Below are 21,546 nucleotides of genomic sequence, written 5' to 3'. Positions count from 1 at the left end.
TCCTTTACCCCGAGTCCTAAAGTGTATATTTATTTTCTTACCCTTCTTATATTTATTGTTTGTTTACTGCTGTAACTGGAGCCTCGTCGTCTCGTCTCTCTATATACTGGACTGTAGCGGAGATGACAATAAAGTTTACTTTGACCAGCAGCGAGCAGGCGCACCGAGGGCTCTCGCGCTCACTTTTCGCGTACAGAATTTCGAAAAAACATCGGTGCAAATTATAAGTCTGTATCATGATGTCTGTTGTTTTCGTGTTTGTTGTTTTGTTTTTCTTTTCTTTTATTCTGCGAGCTACAGCCAGCCAGAGAATCCCCGCCGCCCCGTCCTCTCCTCCCTGTGCCAGAAGCAGCAGGCGCACCTCGTAAACGGAGGGCGCCCTTACTCCCAGCAAATGGGCGATAGAAAGCCGATACGTGCCTACGGTGACATTCCCACTATGCACTGGCTGATGTCGGGGCGGCATGAGTATGATCATTTCTTTTTTGTGCCGATGCCCGTGATTCCGCCCCCCACCACGATGCCGCCCCGGGCAACCGCCCGTGTCGCCCGTATCAAAAACCGCTACTGGCTGTTATAAACTTTGGGACTAGAAGAATTTGTCCAGAAGACTACGTGAGTGTGTGTGTGTGTGTGTGTGTGTATTTTCAAATTAAATTTTAATGTATTTTTTAGCTATGAAAATACCATGCTGGAATCTCTTATACTTTGCTATACACTATACAAATAAAATTGAAATGTATTGAATTGAATGGTTTGATGATTATAAAAAATTCTGCAAATTTTTATGCTATGGCTTTCACAAACACATGCCCTGTTGATCAACTAGCATCATTTCTTTCTGAAAGTATTTTGCCATTGGAAATATATTTTCTTCTTCTCAGTTGCATTAATGTTTAGTACAGATCATGTTGCACTGACACAGATGCACTTTGCTGTCAGACCACTGCTTTTCAAATAAATTAAAGGGAAGCTTTCATGCCCATTTCCAGCTCTTTGTTCTCAGACTCTATTGCAGTAGCACTATCGAGAGTGTCCTGAGCAGCTGCATCACTCTGCTATGGTAACTGCATCGTATCAGATCTCAATACCCTACAACGGATAGTGAGAACAGCTGAGAAGATCATTGGAGCCTCTGTTCCCTCCATCACGGACACTTATAGCACCCGCTCCATCCGCAAAGCCACCAGCATCATTGTGGAGGACCCCACACACCCCTCACACACACTCTTCACCCTGCTGCCTTCTGGAAAGAGGTAATGGAGCATCCAGGCCCTCATTACCACACTGTGGAACAGTTTCTTCCCCCAAGCTGTCAGAGTCCTGAGCACTCAGTGACTGGAATGACACACACACACACACACACACACACACACACACACACACACACACACACACACACACACACACACACACCTTCATGCACATCACTACCAAGCACTCATCTGTCTTATCTTGTTTTTTGCAATTTTTGCACATTGCACTTTAAGCAGGGCCTCAGAGGAACATTGTCTCATTTCACTCTGTACCGTACCACGGTACAGAGTGAAATGACAATAAAAGCCACTTGACTTGAGTAGCGTTGTATGACTCACAGGTCAAAAACTTTCCATTTTGCTAAAGCATATAGTTAGGGGTGAATCACGTGACCCTGAAACCTCAGCTATGCTGCAGTACGTGTAGTCTGCTGGGGGATTCCCATGATGCATTGAGTATTTCTACTTCAGTCACCTTTCTCACTATGTGTTAATAAACCTCTCTGCATTCAATCATACTTGTTATTCATCTCTTTTTGCTTTTAAACCTTAAATTAGGTACATTTAATGTGATCAAACAATGAAATTACCTATAAACAAGGTCAATGAATGCGACAATATGAATAATAATACTTAAATGTACAGAAATATACAGTTAACAGTTGGTTTAAATAATAATGGATTGTATTCATATAGCGCTTTTTGAGACCCTCAAAGCACTTTACAATTCCCCTCTGGCCATCACCAGTAGGCAGTATAGGTGAAGTGTCTTGCCTAAAAACACAACAACCGAGAGTGTCCGAGCCGGGGCTCGAACCGGCAACCTTCTGATTACAAGGCAAACTGCCAACGCTTGAGCCATGATCGCCCTAAATAACAGTAATAATAATAATTATTCGATGTAAAAAAAGTTTATAAGAATCATTTTATATATTTTTCCATAGCATTACATTTGAATTTAACAGTTCAATCTTTCAAATAACGGATAAATATTTGTGAAATTATGATACATTTGTGAATGTATTTTAACAATCTAAATATGCATATGTACAGACAGATACATTTAAAAAACAAGAAAATTATGTTTTATTACATTTACAGTGATTTTACCTTAATTTACATTTGAAATGTAAAATCACAGTCTATTTATGTAAATTTAATGATATTCTAGAAGAACAGTACAAAACTGTAAAGCACACAGTAAAATACTTTTATAATACATATTTCTTTACAGTGTAGGGGGTCATATGATTGTTGGGTTTTTCTCTGTATGTATGATTGTAGGGTCTACCTTATAATATAAAGCACCTTGAGGTGACTGTTGTTGTGATTTGAATGTAATTGAACTGAAATATAGTTAATACTACACATAGAGATCTGATGACACACACTTTTCAATAGGCTCACACAAATCTCCACACAGATTGAAATGCACTCGGAGAGATTGAGATATACACAAACAAATATAGTTTTCTACAATATTCTTTCTCCTGCTTGAATAACCTACACTCCTTATCATGACCTTGGGACAGGTGTTCATGAAAGATATAATCTCACAAAGCAGGGTGATCATTTCTGAACAATCAAATAAATGTGGATAAGTCAACAAAAGAAGATAAAGGAAATCTAGTGTAACACCCAATACAATTATGGTGATAATAAATAACTACGCTTACAAATTTAACAGTATCTATGTTTTAGTGTCTATGATGAAGAAAAAAACTAAATAAATAAAACATACATAGCTCTACCTGTCTTTGTCACAGGTGTAGGGTGCTGTGTAGGGACCAACCTAACCCTATACCTAACAATTTCTGAATAGTATATAACTACATTTCATAATAATGCTAATGAGACAGAATAGTTTTAAAAATAAATTCTTAGTCATAAAAGTGAAGAAAATGTTATTTTCATTAACACGCATAGTACCAAATGTAGGAATTTCCAGGAGGTGATCAAATGATATCTATGAAAATAATTTGGTTAAATATGTGCACATTTTTTATTTTCAACACCTACTTTACCTACCCACGATTTTGAGACGTGCTGTCCTGCAAAAGTCAGTTAATTCAGGTTAAAATATAGTTGGAGACAAAACATGCCCGTATTTAACAAAATTATTTCATCATTTCAAACTGGAATCGTTATAACAATGTGTAGAAAAAAAGGTCTGAAGCTCACCTTTTTTAGCGAATATATAGAAACTCCAGAATTGCGTAGACTATGTACTGATATTTTCATTTTTGCAACATGTGTTTGCTCATTTCAACCTGAAAGTTGATTGAAAAATGCATTACTTGTGAATGTGAAGTATTCTACATGCTTTTTTTTTATATTACATTATAGTGAAATATAAAGAAATACATTTTTTTTTAAAAGATATTCATATTTAAACATTTCTGTTGATTTCAGTGTGTGAAAGATATGTAATGATTTGTACATCTAAGTTTTGGCTCAAACAAAGACAGTTTGATACTAAGTTATTCTAAACTTTAGGACATTCAAATCAAAAAGTGAAACACATAAGGAATAATTAAGACATGTTGTTTTGCTTTATTGTTTTTTTAATCTTGTAATCTCAAGGTCGTTTCAAATCTCTCAGTCATTCTTTTGTCAACCCTGTTCAATAAACTGAATCTTATTGATTAGGGTGCAGGTGTCGCCTTTTGATTTGAGCCGTATAGATTAGGCATTTATGATGATTACTTTTTTATATAAGAAAAAGTGATATAACTTTATACGTGTGGATCAAAGTTCAAGTGATCTGGGACACATCATGGCAAGATTACATTAGTTACATTATGTAATTATCTTATATTTGACATTGAGAAAGTAAATGTTTAGTTTCAGTCTGATCAGATCTTTGTAACCTCCAACAAGGAGGTTACGTTTTTGGTAGCATTTGTGTTTGTATGAGTCTTTCTGTCTGCAAACACAAGAGCTCTGAAAATTTGCAATAATTTCTTTGTAGCGGTGTAGAGATAAAATTTGGCTTGCATGCATCAAGGACTTCAAGGCCAAATTAATGTTTTATTGGTCAAAACTGGTCAAAAAGCTTTATAACTTTGGTGTTTAGTCAATATGTAGAAACTAGTGTATAAAGATTTAAAGTATCATTTCAAATTTGACTGTTGACCTCTCAAAATCACCAGGTTGCTCTGAAGGTCAAAGTGATATTAATGCTATATATAACAATTAAAAGCTGTGTTTCTTACTGCCATTATTTGTATTGACAACATACATGCATAAAGTAAATTATATATGGGCGTGATGGACCGAGTTGAAAAAGCAGGAGTCGTCACAGGAATTATTAGAAAAGTACGGTTTTTATTTATTTAACCCCCAAAAATTATATTTAAAAAAGTAATAAATGTTGAGCTCATAAAAGAGGTCAAAGAAACAAAACTAAACTCAGGCAAAGAACTGCGAACTCAACAAACCAAACAACTGCCCAAACGAACATCACTGACCTAAACAGGAAATGACACACAGGGGTATGTATAATGGCTGATCAGATCACTATGACACAACAGGGCTAACTAAACAAAACACAATCATAAACCACATAAATGATGCAGTACAGTCTGGTTTATTAATAAACTAAACACCAAAGAGGAAACTCAAAACCCACTAAAACCCTAAACTCAAGTATTTAATCAAATACAAAATCTTTGAAAATACACTTTCTCCTCCTTCGGCAGGAAGTGGTGGTGCAGTCCAATCATCCCCTCTATGTATTTTAGATGCTTTGAGCCCAGCTTTTGTCTGGTAACTCCAGGAATAGCAGGTTCATAGGGTTCATAGAAGGTAAGAAGCAGGTGAAAGAAACAAAGATTAGTCACAAACCAAACCACGAATAAGATGAATTGGTATGAATTAGGGCTGGGCGATATGACCTAAAATCCATATTGCAGTATAATTTGAAGCATGTGCGGTAACGATATATATCGCGATATATTCTTTTTTTTCTGTATAACATATTTTCCACCGTAAAAATCCTTTAATTTTCTCAAAAATCGAGAGTGCACCTTATATATGAATTCTGGTTGTGTTTACTGACCTCGAACCGATTTTATGTAATACACGGCGTGCAGAAATCTGTCAAAAAATGCTTTAGTACAACTTTGGTAAGCTACAAAGCCGCACTGCTTGATGGACTGTCGGAGCATTACGTCTGCCGTAGTAAGGAGCCTCGCGGAGTATCTGGGTCCAAAACTCCGTCCGCTTCAGGTCCCAAAGTCAAACGAACACTGAGAGTTAAAAACTGTCTAAATTCATTCATCTTCTATAAAATGATCAGTGTTGCTGCTTTACCAGGTGTAACAATTAAGTTTAACATCCAGGCATCCATAAAAACAGAATTTATTTAAATTTAATTTATTTAAATTTAACGGAGTTAGAAGTTAGCAGGAAGTTAGCTCGCTAGTTTCCACCTAAACATGTTCTGACTGAGAGATTTTTGAAACAAATTAAAACGTACAGCTCCGCTACCACTTCCAACCTAAATGAAGACAGAAAACTAAACAGCAGTGGCGTTTGTAGGGTTACTGAAATCTGGTATATAATGTTGTGCTACGTGATCGCTAGCGACACAGCTATGTTAGCATAACACTAGCACAGTGAAGCTGGAGGATGAACACCAACTCGATAAAAGTTAACGTGAGGGTTTCTGGTGGTTGGGGACACATGCAATCGCAAAGCAGGATGCTATACATGGACCAAACTTCAGTCAGGAGAACAACTCAGATAATTCATCCACAATACAAGGTTAGTTATTAATATACTGCAACAACATGGGAATAGAACAGCTGCGAGAGAATTCAACATTAATGAATCAATGTTACGTAAATGGAGGAAGCGCAGTAGTTGGCTTTCCCCATATTTCAACAGTGCTTCATCTCTTTGTTATTACTGTCGCCTGGCATAATTTGCAGATGATAGTGGTTGTAGCCGCTGCAATACTTTCAACCAAAACAGGCGCAGCTTGATGACATCATCAACATGCGCTATCGTGGTAGAGCGGTATAGTCAAAATCTCTATCGTTGGCCAAATTTATATCATTTCTATCGTATATCGTTTATATCGCCCACCCCTAGTATAAATATATAAGTAAACAAAATGTGCGCCCTTACAAATAGAACAAATGTACTGAAACCAATCAATAAACTTATTGGAAACTGAAGTGTGTTACTGTGTTCAAATGAAGAAATAAAAATACAGTGGTCCCTTGCTATATCACAGTTCACCTTCTGCTTTTTTTTGTGCAATTTTGCATGCTTTTTTTTCAGCGCATTGTGTTCTGCTTCCTGATTGGCTGTAGACCATTGTTAATCAATCTTGTGCCGTGTCTCCTGTACAGCGAGGAATGCGTTCAGCTTGTCAAATTTACATAACAACAAACACAACAATGTCGACGAAACATCATCACCTGCGGGTGCCTTTGGTTCCATTCTACAGGGTGGGCCATTTATATGGATACACCGTAATAACATGGGAATGGTTGGTGATATTAAAGTCCTGTTTGTGGCACATTAGTATATGTGAGGGGGCAAACTCCTCAAGATGGGTGGTGACCATGGTGGCCATTTAGAAGTTGGCCATCTTGGATACAACTTTTGGTTTTTCAATAGGAAGAGGGCCATGTGACACATCAAACTTATTGGTAATGTCACAAGAAAAACAATGGTGTGCTATGTATATATGTATACATATACGGGCGATCGTGGCTCAAGAGTTGGGAGGTCGGCTTGTAATCGGAAGGTTGCCGGTTCAAGCCCTGGCTTGGACAGTCTCGTTTGTTGTGTCCTTGGGCAAGACACTTCACCCGGGCCTGGTGGCGCCAGTGTCTGGCAGCCTCGCCTCTGCCAGTGCGCCCCAGGGTGGCTGTGGCTACAATGTAGCTTGCCATCACCACTGTGTGAATGTTTGAATGGGTGGATGACTGGATGTGTAAAGCGCTTTGGGCTCCTTAGGGACTGGTAAAGTGCTATAGAAATACAGACCATTTACCATATATGTGTTATGTATTATCTCAGTTGTTCTCCTGACTAAAGTTTGGTCTGTTTACAGCATCTTGCCATGCCCTCAACCCTAACCACTGGGAACCCTCACGTTAACTTTTATCGAGTGGAAAAAAGTTGGTGTTCATCCTCCAGCTTCACTGTGCTAGTGTTATGCTAACATAGCTGTGTCGCTAGCGATCATGTAGCACAACATTATATACCAACTTCAGTAACCCTACAAACGCCACTGCTGTTTAGTTTTCTGTCTTCACTTATGTTGGAAGTGATAGCAGAGGTGTACGTTTTAATCTTTTCAGAAATCTCCTAGTCAGAACATGGTATGTCATGTTTAGTTGGAAACTAGCGAGCTAACTTCCTGCTAACTTTTAACTCCATTAAATGTACTAAATTCTGTTTTCATGGATGCCTGGATTTAAACTTAATTGTTACACCTGGTAAAGGAGAAACTCTGATCATTTTATTAAAGATGAAATAATTTAGACAGTTTGCTAACTCTCAGTGATGCCGCAGTGTTTGTTTGACTTTGGGACTTGAAGCGGACTGAATTTTGGACCTAGATTACTCCAAGTGCGTGAGGCTCCTGACTACTGTAACCGTAATGCTCCGACAATCCATCAAGCGGTGCGGTTTCGTAGCTTACCAAAGTCATACTAAAACATTTTTTGAGCGCTGTCTATCACATAAAATCGGTGTGAGGTCAGTAAGCACAACCAGAATTCATACATAAAGCGTACCGATTATATGGCGCACTGTCAATTTTTGAGAAAATAAAAGTATTTTAAGTGCGCCTTATAGTGCGAAAAATATGGTAGTTACTGCTATGTCCAGTTGGTTAGCCATCACCAGTTTGTTTATATCTGGAAGGATATTAATTTGGTTGGTAATTCTCAACCACTCATTTGACATCAAGACTTCCAGGCCATACTCAGTATAGATGTTGCTGTTTACTATGTCGGCCACTTGGTTATGGCCTTCCATGTATGTCCTGACTCTTGCACCCTGCTGTTATGTGCTAGATTGTCTCAGCATCATCTTTACACAGCCTGCCCCTGGGGTCTTGCCTGGTGTGGTAGACCCCAGCATCTGTTGATCTTGTGCTTAGGGCTTGCTACTGCCATGATTAATGCCTCTGTGCTGTCTTTCAGTCCATCTTTGTCCAGTCACTGGTAGGATTTCCCTACTATTAATACAAATAAATGAATACATGTCAAAACTAAACTTGTATCAAATAAATCTTTTTGATACCTTGTTGCACATAAAAAGGCTTCACAGATAACAATAATAAAAGTGGTAATAATTATAACAACATAATGTTTTCAACACCTTTGCAACACTTCGACAGTAAAATGTTAACTATGTTAAACATAAAAACAAACCAACATAAGTCAAAAGTAAATAAAAGAGTTAAAAGACTAAAATTAAGCACCTAGGATAGGAGTAGTAAAATTAATGACTATGATATGATTCTACAGCAATAAAAAGTATATCAGAGCTCAAGAACAGAAGATGGGGAAGGTGTTATCTCTAGAGTCCAGAGTCTATCTGCCTATCTCTCAAAGCTACAATAAAACACTTGTGATAACTAGATGAGGTGCCAATAACAATAATTGTGTAACAATGTAAAAAAAAGGAAAGATATTGCTGTTAAATAGCTCGGCTACACTCGAAAAATATCAGTTGTTCTGTTTTTGAGCCACAATGAAGAAGCTGTTGTGGGTCTTTAGTCTGTACATTTTTTGTCTCTGTAGTTGTCAGAGCAGTGAGGTAAATGGAAGAGAGGACTTCATGTTTCTTGCAGGGCCTCTGACAAAGCAGTTGGTCAGAAGCTCAGACAGAAGCATAAATGATGCCTTTGACTGCAGTCATCCCGTTCCTCCTGGCTCTAAGCAGTACTTTGAGTACCTGCAGAGCAGAGGGGTGACCCACTTCAAAGTACTGCTGTCATGGGCTCAACTTCTTCCTACAGGCCACCCCAGCCAGCCCCAGCAGGCTGTGGTTAGATGTTACCAGACCCTGCTGAAACAGCTGCTGGAAGCAGGTCTTCAGCCTCTGGTCATCCTTCAAGGATGGACAGTTCCAGAGTCTCTGCAATCAAGGTATGGAGGCTGGGAGAGCCAGGAGCTGGCACAGATGTTTCAGCAGTATGCAGAGTTTGCCTTCCAAGAGTTTGCACCACTTGCACACTCATGGTTGACACTGGATGGTGTTTGGCATGACGGGCAGCCTGCACATGCTCCCAGTTTTCTGCAGAACATCCTTCAACTAAACAAGAACATTTACCAGATGTACCATCAGCGCTTTCCTGACAAAGGTGAGTCAAATTAACAGGAAAAAGTGAAGATTAAAGACAAAAGAACATGACTAAATTTATATTTTCAGAATTATTCACAAGTCAATACTTGTTCTTATTTCTCTGAGGCTTGAGTTTACTTAAGGTTTTGTTTATATGTAAGTGTCTTGAGAAATCACCTGTAAAAATAAATTTCCATCAGTGTATAACCAAACTAAGTTAATAAAATCCTTCAGCACATGTTCAGCAGTTCCAAACAGTAAAAGTGCCTTTCATGCTTGCATATTTACAGGTAGACGTCTGTCACTTGGACTGAAAACTAAAGATGTGGCTTCTCTCTCCGACATTAAAGCTTCAACAAGTGTAAGTTTTTTCTTTTCTTTTATAGATACATAATCTATACAATAATATAGGTATAGTCAGAATTTCACCTCCTTGCATGATTTTTATTTAGGATCCTAATAAAATTTTCAGTTGTTGATCTTATTTTGGCAATAATCAATTAATCAATCAATCAATGTATTTATAAGCACATTTAAAACCAACACAGGTTTACCAAAGTGCTGCACATAGTAAAAAGTAACAAGTAGTGGTGCGGATCGATATTGAAATACCGATTCTTCTGATACCAGTAATTTATGTTCTAGAATCGATTCTCATATTAAAATATCAATATTTTAGTACTTTGGGGTAAATTTGTAGTTTATCATTAACAGGAACACAATGGAAAGAAACTATATCATTTGGATCGTCTAAATTAGAAGGAACTACTTCCTCTTACGCCTTTCATAGTCCTGATGTCCTGTAATCATTATGAAGCTATATTATTATATTATTACAATTACATAATACAAGTATATATGAAATATAATGAAACAGTCTTTGTACAAAGTATCAGTATCGGATCAGTATCGTCGATACCACCCTGAATTTTACTTGGTATCGGATCGGAAAGGAAATCAGTGGTATCGCACATCACTAGTAACAAGTAGATCAAACACACACAAAGAACAACACAAAACTTAGTCACAATTAATTTTGAGGATAAAAGCCAATTCTACAACATACTGGAAGCCCGTGTAAATGAGCCAAGACTGGGGAAATATGGCCATGTTCACGAGTGCCTGTCAAGAGTTCGGCTTCAGCATTCTGAACTAGCTCAAGACAAGAGAGCAGAGCCTGGCTGATACCAAAATAAACACTGTTACAGTAGTCAAGCCTGGATGAAATAAATGCATGTATCACTTTCTCGAAGTCAGCAAATGACAAAATGTTCTTAGTTTTTGCAAAGACCCTGAGCTGGAAGAAGCTTTTACTACAGAATTTATTTGTTTCTCAAATAAAAAGCTGCTATCAAAGAACTCAGATTCTCTGCAAAGGGATTTCTGGTCTTTTCCAGAGGACCAAGGTCAACCTTCAGAGAAAAGCGATGCACATTAACTGGCTGTTGTGAAATCATATTTGCTTCTTGTAGATGATTTTTCTTTTTTATTAAACTATTTCTAACCAATCAAATAATTATTAACAATTATAATAATTATTAAATTTAATAAATAAATTGTTAAATTTGTAGTTAAATTTTTAATTATTATCCAATTTTTTCATTTATTTTTAATTTTGGTTTTGTTGAAGGCATTCAACACCTCTTTACACCACACACACTTAGTCACAATTAAAAGCCAGAGAGTAAAAAATGTGTTTTCAAATGAGTTTTAAAAATGTCAAGTGTTGGAGAGATGAGCTGGAAGAAGCTTTTACAACAGAATTTGTTTCTCAAATAAAAAGCTGCTATCAAAGAACACTTCCAGATTCTCTGCAAAGGGATTTCTGGTCTTTTCCAGAGGACCAAGGTCAACCTTCAGAGAAAAGCAAGGGTCAGAAGGTTCAAATAGTACAATCTCAGTTTTTTGGTTGTTTACATTAAAAAAATGTAATGCAAACCACGATTTAATGTCATCACGGCAGTCTAGCAAAACGTTTAGAGAGTCCGTAGAATTCTTTTTAAGAGGAAAGTAAATTTTAGAATCATTGGCATAATAGTGAAATGAGATTCCTTGTTTCCTGAAAATAGAGTCTAATGGGAGCATGTAAAGGGAAAAGAGTACTGGGCCCAGGATAGATCCTTGAGGGACCCCATATGTAAGGGGGGTGGATAAGCGGAAGCGAATGGATGGATGGATGGATCATTAAGAACTTTTAAAAGCACAGTTTCAGTGCTATGTAGTGCTTTGAAACTGAGATGTCATTCATTTCCAGAAAAGCCTGGAGCTGAAGAAAAACAATTTTTTTCCAGGATTTTGGACAGGAAGGGGAGTTTAGAGATTGGCCTAAAATTTGACAGAACTGATGCATTGAGATTAGGTTTTTAAAGAACTGAATGCAAGAGATGTTAATAATGTTTAAAACGTTGGGTCCAATAGTGTCTTTGAAATATAATAATGTCGAGGTGACACATAGAGGGCTCATAGAGGAATCATAAGCTGGAGGGGAGATGTGAGACCTGATAGTAGCAACCAACCTACCAAATATATGAGAAACAAAATTCTTCCATGGCCTCAAAAGTGACAAATGTCCTCTTTGAAGGAAATAAGTTGCGTTAATTTCTGCCAGTAATAGACTACTTCTTTCAGAAATTTAATCACGTAAGTAACCATGCAAATTTCCATCTGATGCGAGATTTTTCATGATTTTCGTTCATTTAAAGCTTGTTTTTAAATCTCTCCAACATATTACAAGCCTCAAATTCAGCTTTTTAAGCAATTCACTGGTGAATTTGTTAATCTGCTTATTATGATTATTTCAATGAACGTCCCCAGTGATGGTCATTTATATGATCTTTACCACTAATTGACAAGACTGAGAACATATAATTATTTGGTCAATTTATGTGACCACATAATTTGTGTGGTCACAATCAGTGACCACATTAAAAAGCTTTCATGTATCACAGAGGCCATTTTTACTGTGGCCAAACAATTAAATCTTAAATTTGTCTGAGGATAAAACATTTTTTCCATTTTAAAACTGAAAATTGAAACTGTTAAACTATGCCACTTAGAGTCAAAAATGTACATAATGTGCACATTAAATGGCTGTTGTGAAATCATATTTGCTTCTTGTAGATGATTTTTCTCTTTTATTAAACTATTTCTAACGAATCAAATAATCATTAACAATTATAATAATTATTAAATGTAATAAATAAATTGTTAAATTTGTATTTAAATTTTTAATTATTATCCAATTTTTTCATTTATTTTTAATTTTGGTTTTGTTGAAGGCATTCAACACCTCTTTACACCACACACTCTAGTGACAAGAAAGTAACAAGAACAGCAGCACTAATGTGCAATAACGTGAGGTTAATCATTCCCGAAGGAAATTGGAATCATTGTCACCAAACCTGGAACTACTGATTGCTGTTATATGGATTTTAATTGGTCATATAATTATATACTTTTTTTGTTTGTTTCAAAGATGATTAATTTGTTTTTTTTGTATTTATTTAAAGGATGGAAGTGGCAACATAAGTCCGCTTAATCACCTTAAAATATATAAAAAATTATGTTAAAAACAACAATTTCCTACAAAAATGGAGCATTACATTCAGTCGTGCAAAAAAAGGAAAGGTTTACTGTAATACATTTCACATTAAGTCTCTTCTCATTATGTCCCATCTCAGAATAACGATGTGACAACATGTTGTGTATCTCCTGTTTTAAACAGATGGATTTCTTGTCAGTGCACATTGACTACAACTGTGCCATCTCTTCAGAGTTTGAAAATGAACTGAGGAACTTACAGGTATTGAAATTGTAATAAGATGGGGTTTTTTAAAAATGTTGCATTTAACATTTTGCTGATACAGCAAAGCTGCATATGTTTCATTTTATGTTGTAGATTTTGAGCAGGAACTTGCCTATCCTGATTTACGAGATGAGTGCTCATGATTGTTCTCCCAGTGATTACCAGCTTCTTGGAGATTTCCTAAATGGTAAATGTCATGACAGCTTTTTGACTTAGCAAATATAAGATATTAATAATTAATTAAAACTAATTTCCCATAATAGACATGAGAACAATACCTCATTTTATGAATGTGCAGCTGTATATATAAAAGAAACAATACGACTTTCCAGTGGCTGTCTTAGTAGAGATTTGTGTTTTTTTTCTACATGAAATTCGTACTCATGGTGCCTAATAAGCTAGTTACCAAGAACATACCAAATGAATATGTATACTTCATACATGTAATGTTAAATGTTTCTGTGAATATAACATCACTAAATAATGTGTACAGTGTACATCCTGTCAAAAAATGGCTTTGTAAAACAGCGATCTGAAGATATTACGGGATGGCAGAATAAAGAAAAACCAAAGGCCACAACATCTGGGCAAATCCTCTGGTGTTGTTACCCAAACAGAATACATTAAGATAAAGTTCTAGATTTTGGGAGTGTTATTGTGTCATGAAATCTTCTTGTTATGGGCCAGTGATGTTATATAAGGCACCTGTAGACTTAGCCTTTGCTTACGACTTGTGCTCACTATTTTTCAGTAACAGTGAATACATATTGTTACTGAAACAGCTAATAGAGCCCTGGTGTGTCAAAGAAACAGCAAGTGGGTTTTTATTTAAGATTAAAGAGGATTATTTCTAGATTTAGTTAGATAAAATTCCTTACATAAACTAAGCGAAGTATTGCGAAATTCACAAATAAACTGATTAATTACACAAAATTTTATTTTAAGAGTAATATATTTTTCAAGATAAGTTATTTATCATCAGTCATAAAACAATTCATATTTCTTGAACACAACACAGGCTTGATGGACAATGGCCTGAATATTGTGGGATGTGACATGAAGGACATGTTAGGCAAACTGGACACGGAAGATGCTCTTGTCAAGTAAGAGTTCATTTTCTGATTTATATGTACTGGAATTCTGTTTTTTCTTCTTCTTATTGTATTAAAGATTTGCTTATATTTTTCATGTCTCTCTCTTTCCAAAAGCCATGGCATTTCACACCACACCAGGATGACAGGGTTAAGAAACAGTTATCAGACTGTGTGGGATAAATTTAAGTCCCAGACCACAGCAGAACGAGATCTTTTCCTTCAGGAATCATTCCCCTCTGGCTTCCAGTGGGCCACCTCCAGCGTATCCTTTAAGACTGAAGGTGGCTGGTCAGAAGGTGGGAAAGGAGAGACTATTTGGGACCGGTTTGGTCATGAGGGATTGGCCTTTGCAAATCAGACAGCTGACCTAGCTTGCGACAGTTACCGTAAGGTAGATTATGATGTCTACCTTCTGCGAGGTCTTCAGGTCGACACCTACCAGTTTTCCATCTCTTGGGCCCGTATTTTCCCCACAGGGTACCGACAGAGCCAATCAGAAAAAGGAGCTCAATACTATGACCAGCTGATAAATGCTCTCGTTGCATCTGGCATACAACCCATTGTCACTCTGTACCACTGGGATCTGCCTCAAGCACTCCAGAATTATGGTGGATGGACCAATGCCTCCATTGTAGAGGCCTTCAAAGACTATGCAGACTTCTGCTTCTCCAGGTTTGGAGACAGAGTCAAGATCTGGAACACATTCAATAGTCCCTGGGTAGTGAGCCATGCCGGGTATGGTACTGGTGTGCATGCCCCAGGAGTAAAGGACTATGTGGAATCTTCCTATCAGGTGACAGTGATGTTATTAGAATACTACAATTAATCAGTTTATTACAAGTGTAATTATTGCACTAATGTACTTAACATTTGATTTTGCATTATCAGGTCACTCACAATATTCTCAAGTCCCATGCCGAGGCCTGGCATGTCTATAATGACAATTACAGAAAAACACAAGGAGGAAAAGTGGGCATTGCCTTGAACTCTGACTGGGCTGAGCCCAGTGACCCTGCTAAACCTGAAGACGTAGCAGCTGCAGACCGTTACCTGCAGTTTATGCTGGGCTGGTTTGCACATCCCATATTTGTAGACGGAGATTATCCTGCAATACTCAAAGATCAGGTGGAACAGAAGAAAACCGCATGCTCTGACTCTGTACCAGCAAAGCTCCCAGTTTTCACTCCCACAGAGAGCAAGAGGATACTTGGTACTGCTGACTTTTTTGGTTTAAATCACTATACTTCTCGGCTGGTCAGCAACAGTGATGGTGGGTGCACCCCTGGTCCTGACGGTGTGGGTGACTTCCATGCAACTGTGGACCCCACATGGAGTTCCACAGCTTCTGACTGGATCTATCCTGTTCCTTGGGGACTTAGAAGGCTCCTGAACTACATTGCAACAGAATACCTGAATGTTAACAAATTGCCTGTATACATAACAGGAAATGGGATGCCAACAGATTACAGTGTTGACAGTCTCACTGACACCAGCAGAATGGACTACATGAGAAGTTACATCAATGAGGCCCTGAAAGGTTAGTGTTGGAGATTTCCCCAATTTGAGGGCACATTTTTTTTAGAGAGAGAGTTAAAATAATTCAAATATTAATTTTGTTTTTGTTTGTTCATTTTGTAGCAACACTCACAGATGGAGTGGATGTGCAGCGATTCACAGTGCAGTCACTCATGGATGGATTTGAGGCAAACCAAGGCTACAGTCAAAGATTTGGTCTTCACTATGTCAACTTTGAAGTGGGATCCAGACCAAGGACCCCAAAGCAATCTGCATATCTGTACGCTGAGATTATCGAGCAAAACGGTTTCAGTTCACAAAAAAGTAAGAAGTTTAAAGCTGCAGAAAGGCCATTAACTCGACGTTTAGCTGCTTTACCACCCTCAGAAGTTCCATCTCAGGCAAAGGTAGTTTGGGAGAAATTCTCTTCACAGTCAAACTTTGATAGACAAATGTACCATTATGGCACTTTTCCTGAAGGCTTCAGTTGGGGAATTTCTTCGTCGGCCTACCAAATTGAAGGTGGCTGGAATGCTGATGGCAAAGGTCCTAGTATATGGGATAGATTCACTCAGACAACTAACACTATTCCTGATAACGCAAACGGCAATGTAGCCTGTGACAGTTACAACAGACTTAATGAAGATCTCTACATGCTGCGGGCTCTGAGGGTGAAGTCATATAGATTCTCTTTGTCCTGGTCCAGGATCTTTCCTGATGGCACACGTAAGTCCCTCAACCAGAAAGGTGTTGACTACTACAACAGACTCATTGATGGTCTTATAGCGTACAATATCGAACCCATGGTAACACTGTACCACTGGGACCTTCCTGAAGCTTTGCAAAAGGTCAATGGCTGGGAAAGTGCAGAGATGATAGACATTTTTAATGACTATTGCGACTTCTGCTTTGCTACTTTTGGTGACAGAGTGAAATTCTGGATAACCATTAACCAGCCTCAGACAATTGCATGGTCTGGATATGGACTTGGAAATATGCCACCAAATGTTGTGGACCCAGGATATAGACCATACATAGTTGCACACAACCTCATTAAAGCCCATGCCAAGGCCTACCATACATATGATGATAAATATCGTCAGTTGCAGGGTGGTCTAATCTCCATAGCCCTCAACGCTGATTGGTTTGAACCTGCTGATGTCAACGTAGTCCGTGAAGTGGTGACTGCTGACCGGGCGATGCAGTTCCAACTGGGATGGTTTGCACATCCTATTTTTAAGAATGGTGACTATCCTGATGCACTGAAGTGGCAAGTTGGGAACAAAAGTGAAATCCAAAGTCTTCCACAGTCAAGACTTCCTTCCTTTACTGAAGAAGAAAAGAACTTCATCAAGGGAACTGCTGACGTATTCTGTGTAAATCATTACACTACAAGGGTAGTGAGCTACTTTACAGCTGCACTTCAGCCTCACTCCTATGAATGGGACCGAGACATGAGAGAATCCGAGGAACCCAGTTCACCAACTACAGCCATTCCTAACCAAAAAGCTGTGGCCTGGGGCTTGAGGAGACTCCTCAACTGGATCAAGGAGGAGTATGGTGATCCAGAGATTTATATTACTGAGAATGGAGCAGCAGTAGAATGGGATGACTTTGAAAGAGTAATGTTCTACAAGACCTATATCGATGAGGCTCTCAAAGGTGCAGTGATATAAAAATATTTCAGAAGATATTTAACATTTTCCACCACTGCCATGACTGGTTGTTCATTTATTTTGTATGTATGTGTTTGCATTTGTGGTTACATTACAGCCAATAACCTTGATGGTGTGCGGTTGCGAGGATACACAGCAACAGCTTTTATGGATTCTTTTGAGTGGCTGCACGGGTACAAATTTCTATTTGGGCTGCACCACGTGGACTTCACAAACCCAGACCGTCCAAGAACACCAAAGTACTCAGCTCATTACTATTACAACATCATAAAGGATAATGGTTTCCCCTTGCCAGATGATGAGAAGATGCTTTATGGTCACTTCCGAGAGGATTTCATGTGGAGTTCTGCTTCAGCATCATACCAAGTAACTTATACTTTTACTGCAATTTTACTTTTACTCAATACTGGCTTGCTTGCCTTGTTTTCATCTCTTTAAATTTTTGTTTTGCATTTATTGTGTCCAGATTGAAGGAGGATGGAGGGCAGATGGAAAAGGTCTAAGCATCTGGGACAAGTTCGCTCACAGTCCTTCCAAAATATTAAATGATGACAATGGGGACATAGCCTGTGACAGTTACAATAAAATAGAAGAGGATGTTGCGATATTAAAGCAGCTGAAAGTCAGCCATTATCGTTTCTCCTTATCCTGGTCAAGAGTCCTTCCTGATGGCACCATTAATAACATTAACGAGGCTGGAATCAAGTACTACCAAAGACTTTTGGACGCACTGCATGCTGCAAATATCCAGCCACAGGTATGAATAATTGTATTAATTTCCCTGTGTGCCAGAAAAGATACATGTAAATGTATTAGATTTAGTAAGACAGTCATTTTCCTTTCCTTTCTTTTCCTTTTCCCTTCAGGTTACTCTGTACCACTGGGACCTGCCACAAGCTATAGAGGATTATGGAGGCTTTTTGAATGAGAACTTTATTAAGCTTTTCAGGGACTATGCTGACCTCATGTTTGACCGTCTTGGTGACAAGGTGAAAATTTGGATCACCTTTAATGAACCAATCATGACAGCCAACCATGGATATGGCTTTGGAAGCTTTGCCCCAGGTATGGTTTAAGTCAGGAATCTCTGACGCCAGGTCTCAAGGGCCGGTGTCCTGCAGGTTTTAGATATCACTCTGGAACACACCGGAAACAAATGATTAGTTCGTTACCAGGCCTCTGGAGAACTTCAAGACATGTTGAGGAAGTCATTTAGCCATTTAAATCACCTGGGTTAGATCAAGGACACATCGAAAACCTGCAGGACACGGGCTCTTGAGGCCTGGAGTTCGACACCCCTGGTTTAAGTAATGCATTGCATCTAATACTACACTGGTATTAACCAAGTTCTATAAGTGCTACAGAGTAATATAGTGTTAAAGAAAAAATGTTAAATTGTTGTCCAGGTAAATTTCTGACTGTTTTGAAACAAGCTGTAATCTTTATAGCAGTTCTTCAAATTTCTAAACCGTAGTGAAAAAAAGCAAACAAACATGACACATTTGCTGCCTATATGCTCTGTTTTTTTTTCTCACCAGGAATCAGTTCAGGACCAGACACTCTGCCCTACATTGTTGGTCACAACCTGATTAAAGCTCATGCCGAGGCCTGGCATCTCTACAATGACAAGTACAGGGCCAAACAGAACGGCATAATCTCCATCACTGTCAACTCTGACTGGTCTGAACCCAGAAATCCTTATAGGCAGGAGGACTATGACGCTGCAAGACGTGTGGTGGAGGTATGCCATTTCTTCTCAGATGTGACAAAAGAAAAATTGACAGCAGTTAGTTTCAAATGACTATTATGTTTCTCTCTGTGCAGTTCTACCTTGGCTGGTTTGCCCATCCCATATTTAATGGTGACTACAGTGAAATTATGAAGAAAAGAATACGTGACCGAAGTCTAGCTGCTGGTCTACCACAGTCTCGGTATTACAAAGGCTATTATTAAATCACAAAAAGCTAATTCTGTTCACAAAACATTTCTCCTACTGAAAACACTACTTCCATATGAACAGAATCAACTTTTTGGGATTTCCTTATCTGGATGATTGAACATCCATCAAAACGCTGTTATTAAATATTTAAAATTTTGTATTCGATTTTCTAAACAACTTTATAGTAGAATAATTTAACTTTAAGTCTACTAAAATTAGTAAGTCTGGTTTTACTTCAATTTCTCCAGGTTGCCTGAGTTCACTCCAGAGGAGATTAAGAGAATTAAGGGCACTCATGACTTCTTTGGACTAAACCATTACACATCTGTGCTGGCATTCCCTGTGGACCACGGAGATGCTCAAAGCATTGAGGCAGATAAGTAAGAAGTTAACATTTGAAAAATAAATGTCTGCTGGGACTACTTCTTCTGAACAGCTTCATTTTTTTATTCTGTACTTCTCTTAACTTTGTCCCCTGCAGGGGTGCCATGGGAGTTTCTGATCGTACCTGGCTGGATACAGGCTCCTCCTGGCTGAAGATCGCACCATTTGGTATCCGCAGATTGCTGAACTTCATTAAGAATGAATATGGAAATCCACCAATTGTAATCACTGAGAATGGAGTTTCAGAGCGGGGGACTGTTGATCTAAATGATGTTCACAGGATTTACTACTATGACCAATACATCAACGAGGTGTTGAAAGGTATCAAAGCTTCCCCTTATATGAAATCTAAAGCCACAAGTGTCCTGGAGAGGAAAATAATGTTTTGTGTGTAATATGGATGCTTAAAAATTGTTCTGATCATTCTCTAAAAGAAAGAAGAATTTTAAGAATATGAAGGTACTTATTTTCTTTTCACAGCTTACTTGCTTGATGGTGTGGATGTGCGTGGTTACACAGCATGGTCACTGTTGGACAACCTAGAGTGGACTGCTGGCTTCTCAGAGAGATTTGGTCTGTTCTACGTTAATCGCACAGACCCTAATCTTCCTCGAGTGCCTAAGAGCTCTGTTAACTTCTACACCAAAATGATTAAGTGCAACGGATTCCCCGACCCTGAATCAGGACATGAGTGCCTGAACCCATAGTCTGAAGGTAAAGTGATAAAAGATTTGCTCAGATTCCTACTTTGAATGATAGACCTTTAAATTAAATGTTCAAATAAATATCTTTTCAGCAGGTTAGTTAGTACTCTCTCATGAACCCTCTATTTCCTAAGCCATGCAACAGTTAAAATAAAGGTTGGATTTAAAGTTACTATCTGCAAATGTTCACAAACAATATGACAGTATTGTTTTCACTGTCTCTCTGCACCAACAGCTGCACCACCAGTCAACATTAACAGCGTGAAATTCCTTGGTCTGGATCCCTCCACCAATGATGCTGAGACTGGACTTTACACCACATGATTGTTGCAGTAGTAGGGATGATTTGTGTTTCTGTTTTCTTCCTTAAGATGAAAAAAAAAGGTCCAAGAATAGTGAACATGGGGCAGTATCGAATGTAGTGAAAACTGTAACTGCCAATAAGATGATGTGCAGTGTAGGCCCCTGTAAACAGTATTTGATTGCAGGCCCTTAAAAATTGAACAATACTTGAACTCCTAGGCTCATCAGACATAGTATGTGTAAGATGTCTTATAACTAAAATTGTAAGTTTGTCATGATTTAGTCAGTTATTAAATCCTTGTCCATCATGTATCATTTGCTTGACCACTGCTGCAACATGAACACTTGAGAATCCAACAAGATTATTTAAAGTGTCATTTTATCCTGTATTTAAAAAATAAAAGTGATTTTTGTAATAAAAAACAATTTTCCAGTTATAGTATAGGATGCATAATAAGCCTCATATTTGAATAATGTTTTTGTATATGTTTATCAAAAAATCTAATTTATCAAATAAAACACTGTAAACAATAATCCAGTGAATAATGTCATGA

The 21,546-nt window shown here is 38.0% G+C and overlaps 1 protein-coding gene across 1 annotated transcript; it reads left to right on the top strand.

The window, feature by feature from the left end:
• Positions 1-464: 464 nt before the first annotated feature.
• LOC146691311 (lactase/phlorizin hydrolase-like) lies at positions 465-21,089 on the top strand. Its single transcript, XM_085435112.1, has 19 exons — positions 465-468; positions 1,082-1,256; positions 9,029-9,591; positions 9,863-9,933; positions 13,297-13,374; positions 13,471-13,564; positions 14,396-14,480; positions 14,586-15,264; positions 15,360-16,008; positions 16,110-17,648; positions 17,760-18,028; positions 18,129-18,419; positions 18,529-18,727; positions 19,201-19,403; positions 19,487-19,593; positions 19,850-19,981; positions 20,083-20,306; positions 20,466-20,699; positions 20,925-21,089. Exons 1-18 carry the CDS (start codon positions 465-467, stop codon positions 20,690-20,692), a joined length of 5,589 nt encoding a protein of 1,862 aa, XP_085291238.1. The 3' UTR covers positions 20,693-20,699; positions 20,925-21,089.
• The last annotated feature ends 457 nt before the right edge of the window (positions 21,090-21,546 follow it).

The sequence above is a fragment of the Copadichromis virginalis genome, linkage group LG16 (genome assembly GCF_057382275.1).
Source record: "Copadichromis virginalis isolate Kocher_CV1m ecotype Utaka linkage group LG16, C_Virginalis_male_GT1.1, whole genome shotgun sequence".
Classification (NCBI taxonomy): Eukaryota; Metazoa; Chordata; class Actinopteri; order Cichliformes; family Cichlidae; genus Copadichromis; species Copadichromis virginalis.
Note: the sequence above shows the minus strand (reverse complement) of the source record. Positions and strands in the feature narration are given on the sequence as shown.

Excerpts from the sequence above, each read along its gene's own strand:
- LOC146691311 (XM_085435112.1), top strand. Across the intron at positions 9,592-9,862 it reads TCAGCGCTTTCCTGACAAAG|GTAGACGTCTGTCACTTGGA; the intron begins GTGAGTCAAATT and ends GCATATTTACAG. Across the intron at positions 20,307-20,465 it reads CATCAACGAGGTGTTGAAAG|CTTACTTGCTTGATGGTGTG; the intron begins GTATCAAAGCTT and ends TTCTTTTCACAG.